The sequence below is a fragment of the Phaenicophaeus curvirostris genome, chromosome 1 (assembly GCF_032191515.1).
Source record: "Phaenicophaeus curvirostris isolate KB17595 chromosome 1, BPBGC_Pcur_1.0, whole genome shotgun sequence".
NCBI lineage: Eukaryota > Metazoa > Chordata > Aves > Cuculiformes > Cuculidae > Phaenicophaeus > Phaenicophaeus curvirostris.
In genome coordinates this window covers 72630160-72645850 of record NC_091392.1, presented here as the reverse complement: position 1 = coordinate 72645850, position 15691 = coordinate 72630160, and the positions used below count along the sequence as shown (strand labels likewise).

The following is a 15691-nucleotide window of genomic DNA, read 5'->3' as shown; positions in this document are numbered from 1 at the left end:
CTGTTGAAAGAAACAGATAAAAAGCGTTTCAGAGCAATATATTTCGAGTGGTTTCACCTTGAGAGAAAAAATAAAAAGAAACAAGCAGACAGAAGGTTCTGTAACACCAGATCTGCTCTGAAAATGTCCAGTGAAAACTATTATGCTTTGTTGTGGATTTGGAGAAAAAGATAAAAGAAAGAAAGAAAACAAAATTTTAAAGAGAAAATTTTAACTGAAAACTTTCTAGGAGACCAGTGTTGAAGCAGAGAACCTCAATATATGGTCTGGCTTATTTGTTTGAATTTTAAACTGAATCATGTTGTACACATCTATTCATCAGTTGTTCACAACTATTTACAAAACTGAATCTCTTAAGTGCAAGAGCATGTTAGACTTTCTATTTTGATGTTTATGGTCACCATAGCAAGAAAAAAAAACCCAACAAACCCCATTGTTAACTCCAGACTGCATTCAAAGCAGATGTGGATCTAGTTTTATAAAATTAGAAAATGGATGCATCTACTGTAGTTATATCTATCATTGCTGTGAGTGAAGAGAACTACTTAAGGCTCAAAAAGATTTTGTCTTAAGCCTAAGACAGAATGCAGATAAAGTAAATACTCTAGACTGAAGTAATGAATCCATCTACATTGCTGTTGTTAATATGACAATAAAACCAGTGTCTATAAAACAGAGCTACAAGTCTCCCTTAAAAAAAAGTCACTTTTTGTTTCTGGGAGAATTAAATGGGTATCAACAAAGAGAAGAATTTCTGAACTATTAATGGAGAGATAAACTACCTTTTTAACTAGTGCAAATCATAGCGTTCCTCAAAACTGCTAAATACCAGTCTAAGTTTTCTATTCAGGTTTACTTTAATGTTCACTTCAAAATCATCCCTGGCTGTCATACTTTCTTTATACCCTGGCTGAGATCATAACAGGAAGAGAAATTGCTGGAATGCAAGACAGTTGTCTTACTTGGAATCGAGCACAACTTTTACTGGGAGAAGAATAGCTCTGGAGAATGTCTAAGTTTGTAAAATCTCTATTCTGATTCATTGGTTTACAACAAATTACTTTCAGGGAGGCACCCCAACTTTCAGTTGTATATCAATACTACAGAATGTATTTTGGAGGACATAAAAAACCCAGATGCCTAGGTTCTTATCTTTGTAGGTATTCAAGTTCATAGCTTGCACTGATTTCTTTGGGTGTTAAGAGCTTTTTTAAATCTGGGCTGATTTTTTCATGTCAGAAACTACATGTTCTCTATATCTTTAGAAATTTCCATTTAATTCTTTGAGATTCATAGAAACACAGAATGGTCAGAGTTGGAAGGGACCTCTGGAGATCATCTAGTCCAATTTCCCTGCTAAAGAAAGTTCGCCTATAGCAGGTTACACAGGAATGTGTCCAGAGGGGGTTTGAATACCTTCAGAGAAGGAGGCTTCACAACCTCCCTGGGCAGGCTGTGCCAGTGCTCTGTCACTCTCACAGTAAAGCTTTTCCTTATGTTAAGGTGGAACTTCCTATGTTCCAGTTCGTTCCTGTTGCCTCTCTTCCTGTTATTGAGAATATTACGGCCACATCCTCTTGACACCTGCACCTTAGATATTTATAAGCATTGATAAGGTCCCCTCTCAGTTTTCTCTTAACTACTGCATTCTCTACCACTGGGTGTATTTGTGGTAAATATCTTAAATATGGTGTTACACAATTGTATCAGAATTAACTCTTTTCTCAAATGAAATCCACTGAAGTACGTCAGCTGGTCATATCAGATTTCTCATTCTAATTTTTCAATATGTACATTCTTATAAATCTTTATTTAACATCCTTGAATCAAGTATAAGATTAAGTTTTAAAAATTATTTTCATTTGTTCTAAAGCCACAGAAAATCAAAAGATTACATGCTGCTATGGGAAAAGGTCCAGCACAGGGACAAATGTGAGTAGTTGTCAATCAGTAGATGCCATTTTATACCACCCGGCCTCCAAGTTTTGCCAGCAGTAAGACCCTTGTACTGCAGAGGAAACAGAGCCAAAAGAGTTTTTTCAGCACTCCAGAAGAAACTGGCTGCAAAGCTATACTGCATCAACATAATGAGTATTCATCTTTCAATACTAGCCAAGTGTACAGATTGCCTACCTGGAGTGTAACCCCAGGGTTCATAGTATGATGGAAATACACCAAGGTGGCATCCTCTAACAAACTCCTCATAGTCCAAGGGCAGCAATGGGCTTGTCGAAGAAAGAAACTCTGGATGTACGATTACCTGGATAGTCAAAACTTACATTAGAGGTGAAAGGAAACCATCATTGATACATTTTAATTCTCAATAAGCAGAAGCAATTTCTTCATTCCGATCTTTTCCTAAGTATCTAGACAACACCTTTGACCATCTGTAATCTAATTAAATTCCCACACCAAAATGTATTCTGCCTGTGTGCAGTCTTGTCCTGGAAACGGTACTGATAATGAACCCTGTTTCTTCAGCTTTATCTTTGTTGACCAAGGAAGATCATGTGCACCGAGAATCATGCCCCAAGGCATTGCATTTAGCAATACTAAACTAGTTCTCTTAGTCTATTGCACCAAGGTATATAGTAGTGCGATGTCTTGCTCTAGAGGAGGCCTGAGGAGGATACAGGACTTCTGCACTTCACAGCATCCAACTGAAACATAGGAATGCTTATGGTACTCAGTGGATCTCTCAAGAACTGAGAGAATTTTGAAACCAGACATACTATAGCCCCATCGTCACAATCCTGTGCCTAGGCTAATCTTGCTGAAAGACAAAGCTTATTAACTTAGGCTAATGTCCTGCTTTCAGGACCCAAGCTTATTTATCTGTGTGACTCTGCAGAGCTTGGGGTCACTGCCCCATATTCCACTGCTAAGTAGAGAAGTGCCCTGTGTACGCTGTCCAGTCATCTTTGTGAGGAAGAAGTGTGAGGGAAGGGTTTAAGCTTCTCTGGGGGTTTTCTCCACATAAACATACTGCAGCCATTATTCCATGTCAAGCATATGCTTTTACCCCTCCTTAACAATACAGTCATGCTACTCACTTGAATAAAGTACCGCATGAATATGTTCAACGAGTAAATGGGTTGTAAACTCATTATACAAGCTTATTTGATCCCAGTGAATAAAACAAGATTTTCCATTGGCATTGCTGAGGCTGCTTTTCACATGCTAACTCCATCTGTATGGATATGTCATACATCTCTCAAAATTATTTCCCCTTTGAAGTTTACGGAATTTTTGTCCATCACATTCAGTTCATTCAGTATTAAGTCTGCTGATGCAGCAGATAATTTTCCAGTGGTAAGGACAGTTTTGTACAAATTTGCAATATACCTAGCCAGTCAAGTCTGCTGAGAGGCATGAAGAGGTATCTGCAGTGTTATATGTTATCTGCTTTCTAATGACTTTGAGTAGTTAGTCCTAGGGATTTTTTTATTACATTTATATACAGTTCATCTTTCCACCCTTCTTTTGTTGTATCTACTATATCATTACCATGTTATGCTCCTAGAGCTCATTGGAGCCTCATGGCTAGCAGAGAATAAGTTAAGCTAAGAAGAAGCAGCTAGGAATTTGAGGAAAATGTTTGCTCAGTTATTGTCATAGGTTTAAAAGCCAAACCTCTGGGAACAAGTGATATGTCATTGTCAGAGGCACTATGGATCTGACTTTGAAAAGAAGGTTTGGAAGAGCAATAATCTGCAGTTTTGGGTTCTACTTTGAATAGATAGACGATGAAGTAGTCATAGTCAACAGAGAGAATGCCAGAGGTTGCCAGACCAAAAAGAAGCTTTGGCAGACTTGTGAAAGTATGAGCTGATCACCTCTGTATTCTGGTGATACAGACAAGGAAGTAAGGAGATTTATTTACCTGCATTTAGCTTCAACGGCTAATGTAAACATGAGCACAGCATGAACTGGAAGTATTTCTGCTCAGGATCAAAGCTGTGGTTAACTTCTACAGCAAATGCTGAGTGGGCACTGTTCTTAAGATATGAATCAAAACTCCAGAAATATCTGTGCTCAAACTCTGGATCTCCTGTCGTAAACAAATGAATCTATTACAGAGTTTCACATCGAAGTGCAAACAACCTGTGGCAATTTCTGGATTTCAGGAGTAGTAGCTTCTCATCCACAACTTTTCAGGGCAACCTGTTACAGTGCCTCACCATCTTCGCAGAAAAAAAATTCTTCCTAATTCATATTCATGTTGGGAAGAAAGTTTTTACTGTGAGGGTGGTGAGGCACTGGAACAGGTTGCCCAGAGAAGCTGTGGATACCTCATCCCTGGAGGTGTTCAAGATCAGGCTGGTTAAGGCTTTGCGCAACCTGATCTAGTGGTAGGTGGCCCTGCCTGTGGCAGTGGGGGTGGAGCTAGATGATCTTCAAGGTTCCTTCCAATCCAAACCATTCTATGATTCTATGATTGAGTACCTGAGTCAGAAATTAAAACAGTTCCTAACATCAACTATCTAATTTGAAATTAACTTGGTTAAACAGCAACCGGGGATATCTGTGAAGTGACTAGTTGTTATCTTGGAAAGGGAGGAAGAGGGAATGAGTACTCTATAACACTCTCCATGCTAATGATCCTAACTGAATCTGTTGAAGAAATTCCATTTTATATCTAAAAGGAAAATGACAAAATGTACCTTTACTCTGTCTGTCCGGTTATTGAAAAGGCCAATGCGTCGGATGGTATTGAGGATTGGATCATTGCCATCATCAATCATGTTGTGGGTGGTCACTGGAGGCAGACAGTGTCGCTAAAGAGAGAAAAGGGAATCTTTAAGCCAGCAAAAATGGTCGACAAAGAGCCCTCTTACTATTTTCTAAGGTTAGTGGAAGACAGTGGGAGATTTTGTCATCAATGTAGATAGTTATTTTTACCCTAAGGTAAGAAAGGAAAATTATAGTCATATAATGTTATCTTCTATACAACTAAGTCCAAAATTAGACCATAAAAACAGCACTTGTTTAATTTGCCTCAAAATAACCATATTTGTACTAACTTTTAGAAAACCCTAACATTTGACTTTAAGGGTTTTTAGTCAATACTTTATGTCTCCTTAGGAGACTGGTTTAACATATTTAATAAAATAGAAGAATCTATGCTTCAGGAACAATGTGAAGTTCACACTTAATGCAGAAGAAAAAAAATAGGAATTTTGGTGCCCTGTATATGACTGGGGGAACATCCATGGATTTCCCAAAGTAATTAGTTTGGGTCATAGTCTCATTAAAAACAATCACAGCTGATCTTTAAATATTACCAATGAGAAGTATATTTGCTGAAAACTTCTTTTTCAAGGCACGCATATCACTGTATGTCACATACAATCCTTGTACATAGTCATGTATCCCTATTGACATTTATAATAGATGTTTGTGTAAATAATACATTTTCTGACCTGAGTTGAAAAGATGGCTCTTTTCATAATGGTTATATCATCTCGGTCAAGAATCTTGTTCAAGTCTGGAATTTCTCCTCTGCAGAGGCAACAGAGTCTGTTTCACCAAATGGCTTATTATCAGTTGTATAAAGAAAAAGAAGAAATGGCAAGCAAGGTATGATCTGAAGTCTGCTGATGTCAACAATACTCCTTCCTTTGTCTTCATGGCCCTTCTATATTCCCTACATTTTGTTTTACCATACACTTGCTGACCTTCCAGTTAGCTTCAAGAAAAGCTAAAGAATTATTTTTTTCTGTTTTTCAGACACACCTTGTTCTTGCTGAAGTCATCTCATCTGTGCTTTGGGTCATTCACTTTCAACCAGCTTTTGAGAGGCTATGACTAAAATACTAATATGTATTTGTCTCTGGTGTTTTTCTAAGGTGAGGCAGCTCATTTTTGCAGTGAATAAGCCTTTGTGTTAGACATCCCCCAAGTCTCTTAAGACTCCTTCCACAACTGAGTGCTAGTGCCTTTAATTTTTTCCTCTGTAATTTGCCTATTGAACAAGTAACCTGCATATGGAACAGAAGGTCCCATATCCTTCCTCTATGCCCTTCCTATGGATGTCAAAATTACTTATACAAAGAGTAGAAGCACAGAAACACCACAGGCAAGCCAGCTGAATATGTGGCTCTGCAAGGCAGAGCAAAATAACCTACACACTCACTTTAGCAGGGCATTGTAGAGTTTCTTTCCAAACTTTTCTTTCACAGATTGTGCAGTGTCCCTAGGAAAATAAATACATGTATGAAACAGGAAAAGCCAAGACAAAGACAGAATAAAAGTGATTTCTGCTATTGGAAATTAAATTGTACTTTCATGTATACTGATGGAATCAAGAACGCAGCAGCAGACAGAGGTCTGGTTCTCAAAGTTCTTTTATGCAGTCTGCAGCCACGCTGACGGATTTCAACATGACTGAGGATTTGACCTGCATCCAAAGATGAATGCACTGTGAAAGCCAGGAACAGACCTCACTAGTGATTACTTCTAATATTTTGCTCTGATCAGTAGACCACACTTCATCTCAGCTATAAAAAAGGAGCACATATATGACTCTATGTAGAGAAATATGATCATTACCATTGGACACTTGCCAAGACCAAAAGGTCTCCAATTTAACTTGACCTAGTAGAAATATGTAACATAAAATAATTAAACAACCAGGGATTTTAAAGTAAACTTCTCCCTTTGCTTTCTGCCCTATTTCCTAACTAAAAGACTTTTGAAAACAAGTATTATATGAAAAGGTATTTTGCCATAAATTACTTTGCAAACAAAAAGACTTCCTGGAAAGCTCAGGCTATGTTTTAACCTAATAATAAAGCCTGTGCAGACAAATGTTATATTTTAGCTAAGAAAGAAATACAGTGAACAACTGGAATTGCAAAGAACCGTGTATATTATCCTGCCTCTAGTCAAAATAACTTGAAAATACACCTGGAAGTGCTGTTGTCAGAATAGCAAATGCACTCAATTTGAGTAAAACATCTGCCTCATGGAACTTTTCCTGCCTTTCTGATTTCTAAGAATTATACTCTGGACTAAGATAAACCTTGTTAAATCAAATCCTAAACTTTACCAAGCTGAGAATCTATATACTTTTTAGTTGCTCTCTCTCAACTCACATCAACACAATAGAGGATGATTTAAGTTTGGATGAGTTGTAAAGCACCTAAATGTCAAACCAAATTGATCGAAATCCCAGCAAACTAGTCCCCTCATAATTATATTTTCATAGACTCATGGTATGAACCATATCCAAAACTTAACCCAGATAGGCCGGATCACTTTTTCAGAAGCAGAGGAAACAAGGAGTTATATATACCAGATCAGCCATTGTCTATTTCTTTATAAGTGTAAAGCACTTCTTGTATTTCATTTCTTTGACATCCTTAAAATCATCTAATGCTATTATGTAATACTTATACAAAGAGAGGTCCAGATCATGACCATGATAATGCTGCATATAATGATGCAGAGGGTCTTTTGCTTTTCACAGTGCACAGTGGGAAGAATACCTATAAACAGCACTTTCTGCATGGTTTCACATCATTAGGCTTATGTTTACTGTTACTATTGTGGCTGCATTACTGAACACCAGAAAAACAACCATATAGTGGAGATACAATATGGGAAAAGTCTTGCATATTTCATTTAATTTAAACTTGTCTAATATCCATATTAGAATATGGCATATTATTGGAATATTATTTTTTTAATATGTACCTGTTGTATTATATTCAAATATTACATACATTTGACCTTATGTCAAAGACAAAGCAGAGGCCAAAAGCACTTGCTGCAAGCATGGCTGTTTCTTGCTGCACTCACATTATTTTCCTACAGTTTTTGCATACAGAGTTCTCATTAAAAACTCTGGCTACATTACCCCACTTTAGTCACCTACAGTTTAAGCTAGTTGCACAGATCCTCCACACACTGCAGAGGGTGACAGTCCATTTCAGAGGACGATTCCCTTCACTTATCTTAGACACTTCCTGAAGTGGTATAGGATGAAACCATATTTGGAGAGAGCCATCACTCTCCACTTATAGTGAAGGCAGCTCATGTGCATTACTTTTAAGAAGCCAGAGTTGGACAATTAATTCCAACATCTACATTTGTGGTACCTGGTTCCAGAGTGGTAAATGGGTAGAATGTTTCTTGTAAGTCCCAAGAAGTTGCTGTGTGATGACACCAGAGATAGTCTAGCGAGTAGATAGATTTCTCATATGTCTTCTCTTCCAGATTAGACAAAAGCTAAATTATTTCAATGACGCTTGTTAAATTATTTCTGACATTATTTTTGTTCAGGTTTAGCATCTGTTAATCAAAGACTCCAACTTGATTGCTGATATCCAGAAAATGAGACAAAGATCATCTGCTTGAGGCAGTTAATGAGATAGATAACAAGAGAAATAGTTTCCTTCTTTTACACAGTGCCTTTCATCTACAGATCTCTAAGTAATTTGGATTTCTGACATTTTATAAATATAGAACTGGCGTCAGAAAGAGGTTAAACACAATGAGATATAGGTATAAAAGCAGAAGCTAATTCTTGTGCATTTTAGTCACTCAGATTTAAGACCAGCTTCCTTACTTCTTCAGCAGTTTAGCTGCTCTAGCAACCTAATAAAGTGCACATTATCATTTCCCAGCTTAGATGATTAAACTGCAAATAAATTGAATGAAATGGCATTTTCCACTTTTTTTTTAACAAAATTCTTCCTTGATAACCCATCATTGACTTTCTTCATGATTTTGAACCTTCAGTTTTGCCACATCTCTTGGTGTAGAAGTACCTCACAATACATGTCTCTTCCTACGTGGAATCACATTGCAGTTAAAGCGAGATGAAGGTTAAGTAGCCCCTGCCTTGCTTTATTTGTTTGGTAAATTGTAAAATGAAAACTGTCAGACTGAGAAGGGCTGTGACAACTTTCCCTCACAACTGTAAGTTCCTGTGCTTGTATATGGCCATTGCTTATTGTAGGCTATATAGAAAATTTCACACAAGTGTTATCAACTGTTATTCCACTGGAGTAGACAGTACAATTTCCATATTTCTAAACAAAAGAAGAGGTATATCTGATTTCTTCTTCCCATTGGTGACAGAGAAGTTCACTCTAACAAATTAACAGGTGGTCCTTATTTTATGGAAGCTCAACAGCATGTCTAAAGAGCATGCTAGAAACGGCCAGAAGACATCCAGGACACTGTATTTTCTAAACCCTTTGACTTCGTCAGGGCAAACAAGTACTATTGGCTAACTTGTTACGAAAAATGGCAAGTAAGTTTACTAAAAATAACCTAGAACAAAAATGATAAATATTTGCCCTTATTTGTCATTCCCTCTTCTTTCATCCCCACAAATACATTCCAGTTCTGCATAACCCTTGATTTTAGCAAAGAAAAAAAGAAAGAGTACTGTTCTTCATCAGAAACTTTAGCATGTCTCCTCATTTCACTGTACAAGACCCTCAGTGAGAAAGGCAATTACCAGAGCTGCTTCCGAACTGCTTGTCCTTTCAGGGTTTCCACATTGAAATTGTTTGTCTTTGCTGGCATGATGAAGAACACGACTACCGTAATATCAGTCTTATGAACCTACATGCACATGAGATGGAGAAGAAAAAAAATCTCATTACAAGGTATCCCAGACAACTTTAACCATAAGAATTAGTCACAGGAAAAACCAATGCACTTCGACTGCTTGTCAAGGAAGGCTCTGATCTTACGCCTCTCCCTACAACTATGAAGTTTTGGTCAATTCAGAGAAATAGCTGAGGATAGATAGAGGTAAATAGGTGTCACCTAATTCCAGTTTGGGAAACTTTTCACAGTTTAGAGACCATGGCTTGAGATATGAACATAAACTGCAAAAAAACCTAAAAATCCTACACACATTTTCTCACCTGAAACAAATTTTTTTGGCTCAAAAGAGTGTGCAACTAGTTTACTTGCTGGGGTATGCCTAGGTATGGTGTGAAGGATTTCCTGCAGTAGCAAGCAGAACTACTTTCTACAGCAACAATGCCCCAGAAGTATGGGCAGAAAGAGGTATGATGGCAACTACTGTCTACCTGAACCACTGGCAAAGAACCTGTCAGACATAAAAAGCTGCAAGTAACTTCTTGTTTATTTGCCACAGCCAACTACTGCAAAGGCAAAAAGCATTTGCTGTAAAATCTGACCCTTTACTTATAGACGCTTTTACTTGCTGTTTTTTCCTGTGCACTGACAAGATTCAGAATACCAGGTCCCTGAGAGATTCCTCACATGGAGAAGAATGTACTCCTGTCAGCAACAGTTCAAAGAAAACCTAGGGGCAAACTCTGTTCAGAGCTGTAAATTAAATTAAATTATTTTCAATTGCCTCCATTCTAAACTTTAGAAACACAATCATGCTATTAGCCTGACTTCTCCCAGACTGAAATACAGGGAAATGTGTAGTATAAAACAACCTATGGGAGTCATTTATCATTTTTATCATTTTTATCATTTTTAGGTTCTTCCCTTCCTTCTCTTTGAGGCAGGTTCAAAGTCCATCCTGCTGTGATCTCACTGTATATGAACAGTCTGTCCCAACATTCATATTTTATTTCTAACATGTTAGTAAGTAGCAAAGTAAAAGTACTCTATAAAATAAAATCACTCCATCCGGTGCTGTTCATGGTCAGGGACACCACTGGGACTTGTTTAAGAGCCAACTTCATTCCCAGACTCACAGGTAGTACACTTATTCTGCTGTTCCCCATGGAATTACCTCTTGAAATTATTAACAGAGCAAATGTTCTTTGAATGGGTAATCCAGTCCTGACATGCATGTTGGAACAGTAATGTAATAAAGTCAGGCTCATCTTATGGGAGAAACAAGTCTCAGTATGCTGTTCTAGAGAGCTTTAAAAAACTAGCCTGAGTCATTTATGTCATACAAACCATTCGATACAATAAGAGATTGCTGCAATCATTGCTCAAGCAATTCTTTCCCTCTTAGCACATAACACCTTCCACACTGGCAGCATTTATGGTTAGTAACTTTGTAGATGTCATCAATAGGTAGCTGATGTTGCACAGCACTGCCAAGTGACAGTCAATTGTCTGGCAAAGCTGTGGAAGACACATTTAAGTTATGTGAGGTGAGCTGTTGTGTGAGTGAATGGATTAAATATTTCCAGAAAGTTCACAGGCTCTAAGAGTGTGTTAATAGAAGATGACAGTAGAATAAGTGTACTTGGGACTTGAAAATTAACCTTTTTTTGCCCCTCCTGACAATATAGTATTGAGTTTTTTATCTAGATTTTCCATGTCATTTAAATGATAGAGTGCAAAACAGAAAGTCTGGGACGACAGCCAACTGATCCTTGCTAGATGACTGAAAACTGATTAGCATCATTTTTAATTTGTTTATTTTAACAGAGTAAGTAGTGGCTTCCCCATGCTTATTGATCAGGCCACTGACACACTGTAAATTTTAGTGCACGATTCCAATCCAATGTGACAATAATATTCAAAGATTTAAAAGATCATGATCAGGTACTAATAAATGAAGTAATTTTCTTAAAAAGTTATTTTTTACTTGCATCATTAAAGGATTATTTTTATTTACCTTCTAACATGTAAACCTTCAGGGTAAATTCTTGAATCATATTTTCAGTATTTTTCTCTAAAAACAAGGGAAGTAACCATGGATTAACTTCTTGAACTATGTAACCAATTATTTCTAAGCAGCCTGAGATTCTTATATACTCTGATGATTTAGGGATAGCATTTTATGGAAACCCTGAATAACTCATAATTTTTTTCCTATAAACCATAGTATGGCATGGAAATCCTTGCAGGTGACTTCCACAGTAAGGCATGTTTCATCAGAAGTTCTACGCTATCTATATTCTCAGAAGTTTGCTTACCCTCAGCAAAAAGTTTAATCTTGATAAGGCTTCTAGAAACATATCAGCTCCTTTGTTGGAAAATTCGTATCTGCCAGCAATGAAGAAAAACAAGGTCTTCTCAAGACTGAAATCAAGGTGGCTGAAATAAAGCAGTAAAACACAAAGCATTTCTTGAGATACAATCAACCAAAACATATAAGAGCTTTCTATTTTGTGGAATTAATTATCCCATGAAACTAATGGAAGTTGGGCTTTTCTGCTGTTATTTAAATTAAAGTTACTATCTAAATCTGATAAACTACATCTTGAGTAAATAACTTAAAACATCAAGAGCAGCAATCTGTTAAGCAGAGTGAGAACAAATGTATAAATTTCCTTTAGCCTCTGACTGAGAAATCCCAAACAGACATTTGAGTAAGTTGGTAATATTTCACCTCCTTTATAAAGTACTTGCTAGTCTTCCTGCTTTGTTCTTATTCTATATAGTGTTGGACAACCATTGCTAATTCGTGTAAAGTAAAAGCATACCCATAGAAATGACCTCGAATGAACTCTTGGATCCTAGCCTTGTACATGGAATGCAAATTCTGAAACTCATGCATTGCTGAAAATTTCTTAATGTTCAAGCCATTTGGGGTGACAACATCTGGAAAAGCAGAGAAAAGACAGAGGTAGACATCTTCAGAATCAAACAAATCTTTGATGAAAGAAATAACGTGCCTTTCAGTGGGCAGCGTGTGAATGGGTTATGCACTTGTATTAATCACAGGTAGGGAACAGCACTGCCTAACACAATGATCTCCACCAGCTTACTTAACAAAGCCACTGCATGCGGCACTCCAGCGTCACTCCATTGAAATAGCTTGGTATCATTTTGACCTGTACTCAACATTATCGTAGACCCTGTTGAGCAGTGAAGTTGTCCCATGCCCTTTTTATCTGCCAAGACTTAACCAATATCTCCATCTAACCATATGGGTTTTGTTTGATATTCCCTTTACCCCTTTGTTCTCCATATCATTTTTTGCCTACTTTATCGTTATAGATTGAAAACTCTTGAAAGCAGAAACTCTGCTGCATTTGTTTACAAGAGAGGTCTGTTCTGTCAAGGCTTCTGAGGATTTACCAGAAAAGAGAGAACATAAAAAACCTTTATAAAAAATCCACCTTTCAGTAATCTGTTGGATTTCTCCTAAAGTAGCCACAGAATAGTACACTTTAGACTTTTATGTCTGCTTTCCTCAAAGATTCCAATGCATCTTACAATTAAAATTGGCTCATTTCCAGTATCTTCTAAGATGGAATTATAGGATATATATAGAGTTATAAGGATAGACATAGTTTGTTGCAGCCAACACTGAAATTCTGTCACTCTTCACCTTTCTGGTAGAGCACACCAGCCATTTAAAGGCTTGCCTTAAGTCTCATTGAAGTAAATGGAAAGAATGACATTGCCTTTGCTTTTTTTTCTTTGCTTTGGTTTATGAAAGCCATGTATGGAAATGAAAGGGGAAGACAGTTGCTCAACAGATGCATTTCATAGTAACACAGTTGGCTTCGGTAGACTTCTATGATAGACTTCTAATCTATGATATTAGAGATTCTTCAAATACAAAGAATCTTCAAAGAGGCACTAACTGTTAGAGGGTGCACTGGTGCTGGTTTCATACTTGTTCTCCTGGCAAGCATCTCTGGATGCCTAATAAACATAACCATTAACTGCAGTAATTTTAAAAGTTCTATATATCATCCAAAGGGCCTTCAGTAAGATATCATTCCCTACCACGTTTCACTCATGCAAACAAAACATCACCTTCTTTGATCTCAGTGTACACGGTTAATTTCCCTCCCATACATCACAGTTACTGATGGGAGTAAAGCCTCTTTCTTGCAACTGATGCAGGACTTGAACGTTACTTCTGTTGTGGTCTTTCAGTCAAGGATGCCTGACATTCATGGTTTCCCTTCCCTTCCTCTAGAAGTAGAGGTTTGTATGCCTAGCATTAAGTAGTTGACCTAACATAAAACTGTCTCATTTCCTGAGAGTTAGGGAGACATCTTTAAAACACCTATGGCTCCTTTCGTTGATTACATATCAAAATGATCTTAAATATAATCAATTCTTCATATGTTGTCCAGTATACTTGCTTGGCATTTTTCATGCAAATGCCATGGTCATTTTTAATTATTTCCTTTGAAATTTAGAGTTTGCTTTAGGAGTATATGTATTTCCCTGCCAGGTAAGCGACCTCTGATTACTCTTTATTGTGTAAAGGGTTTTGAGACTTTTTAGGTTAACAGCAGCAGATAAAAATATAACCTTTATTAGTCACCATGCAATACCAAAAATTTTGATGGATCTATCTTGAAACACCACATTTCAAACTGAACATCAGCTTTCATTAAGAAATACTTGTTATGTATTTTGGATTTGTTTCTCAGTGACAAGAAAGGAGTGTCATGGGGCCTGCCAAGAGAACTTGTGTTCTGCTGCTGCCCAGCACTAGGAGTTGCTCCAAACTAATCCCTTTGTGGCCTCATATGAGTCAGGGATCAACAGAGTAGAAATATACTACATTTCTCTTTGTCTTTACCAACAACGTATAGTCTCCTTCCCCTGCTCTGCTCCTTGATCAGCATAGAAGAATTGGCTCATACAGGACACATCTTTGAGACTGCAACCAATTCAAGCTCTTCCCAAGAAAGAATCCTTGACTGGGTTCCAACTACTTTCTTGCAGTCCTTTATTAGCGATTTTTGGGTATCAGTCTGTATATAACCAATTCCCATGTTCTTTGATTCAATTGCATCTTCATTTACCCTTTCATCAGGATTGGGGCTCAATCCATCTCTCATTTAAGCCTTTGAAATATGGAACAGACACAGTAGCCCAAAGCATCTATTTCACTATTTCTGATAAACATACAACAATACTTCGAATATATGTGAGGCAATATACCCTTGGCCTAGGGAATAAGTGATAAAAGAGAGCTTTGTTCCTATTTTAAGTGTATTGGGTTTTTTGTTGTTTAATGAATTAATGTCATTATTGTTTTGAAATTGTTCAAGTAGGTCAAATCAGAACGATTCTGTATTTACAGGAAAGAAACTGGCATTGATTTAAATAATAATTTCACCATATGATGTCTTCTGTTGACATATCACCAAGGTTCAGGGTTGACTTATGCTTTTTCAGACTTTACTTCTGTGATTTTGATCAAATATATACAGGTACAAATTCCATATCTTAAGTGATATCTAAGTCTCTTGGAATTCTGATTCAAAGTCTTCTCTATTACTAATGAGATATGCAGTTCACGTATTTAATACCTGAATTAAAATATTGGCTGAGAGAGCTGGGGTTGTTTAGCCTGGAGAAGAGGAGGCTGAGGGGAGACCTCATTGTTCTCTACAACTACCTGAAAGGACATTGTAGAGAGGAGGGTGATGGCCTCTTCTCCCAAGTGACAAGGGACAGGACCAGAGGGAATGGCCTCAAGCTCTGCCAGGGGAGGTTTAGGCTGGACATTAGGAAAAAATTTTTCACAGAAAGGGTCATTGGGCACAGGAACAGGCTGCCCAGGGAGGTGATTGAGTCACCTTCCCTGGAGGTGTTTAAGGGATGGATGGACAAGGTGCTGAGGGGCATGGTTTAGTGTTGGATAGGAATGGTTGGGCTTGATGATCCAGTGGGTCTCTTCCAACCTGGTTATTCTATGATTCTATGATTCTATGATTAGGAATCCCATATCAGTTTTCAGGTCACTGGAATATAACTTATGTTTGCTGATAATATTGCACGATATGTCAAAGAGAACAGATTCAAC

General features: G+C 37.4%; 2 protein-coding genes across 2 annotated transcripts in view; one reads left to right on the top strand and one right to left on the bottom strand.

The window, feature by feature from the left end:
- The window catches only part of ITPR2 (inositol 1,4,5-trisphosphate receptor type 2), a 998050-nt gene that overhangs the window by 888002 nt on the left and 94357 nt on the right, over positions 1-15691 (top strand). The window lies entirely within an intron of this gene.
- Positions 1-15691, bottom strand: part of GYS2 (glycogen synthase 2) — a 47944-nt gene that overhangs the window by 4656 nt on the left and 27597 nt on the right. Inside the window, exons 6-12 of the mRNA XM_069864030.1 lie at positions 12393-12510; positions 11883-12003; positions 9473-9579; positions 6137-6196; positions 5424-5502; positions 4665-4778; positions 2134-2260 (exon numbers count right to left, since the gene is read on the bottom strand). Of these exons, the coding sequence (XP_069720131.1) occupies positions 2134-2260; positions 4665-4778; positions 5424-5502; positions 6137-6196; positions 9473-9579; positions 11883-12003; positions 12393-12510 (726 nt within the window). The remainder of the gene's footprint in view (positions 1-2133; positions 2261-4664; positions 4779-5423; positions 5503-6136; positions 6197-9472; positions 9580-11882; positions 12004-12392; positions 12511-15691) is intronic.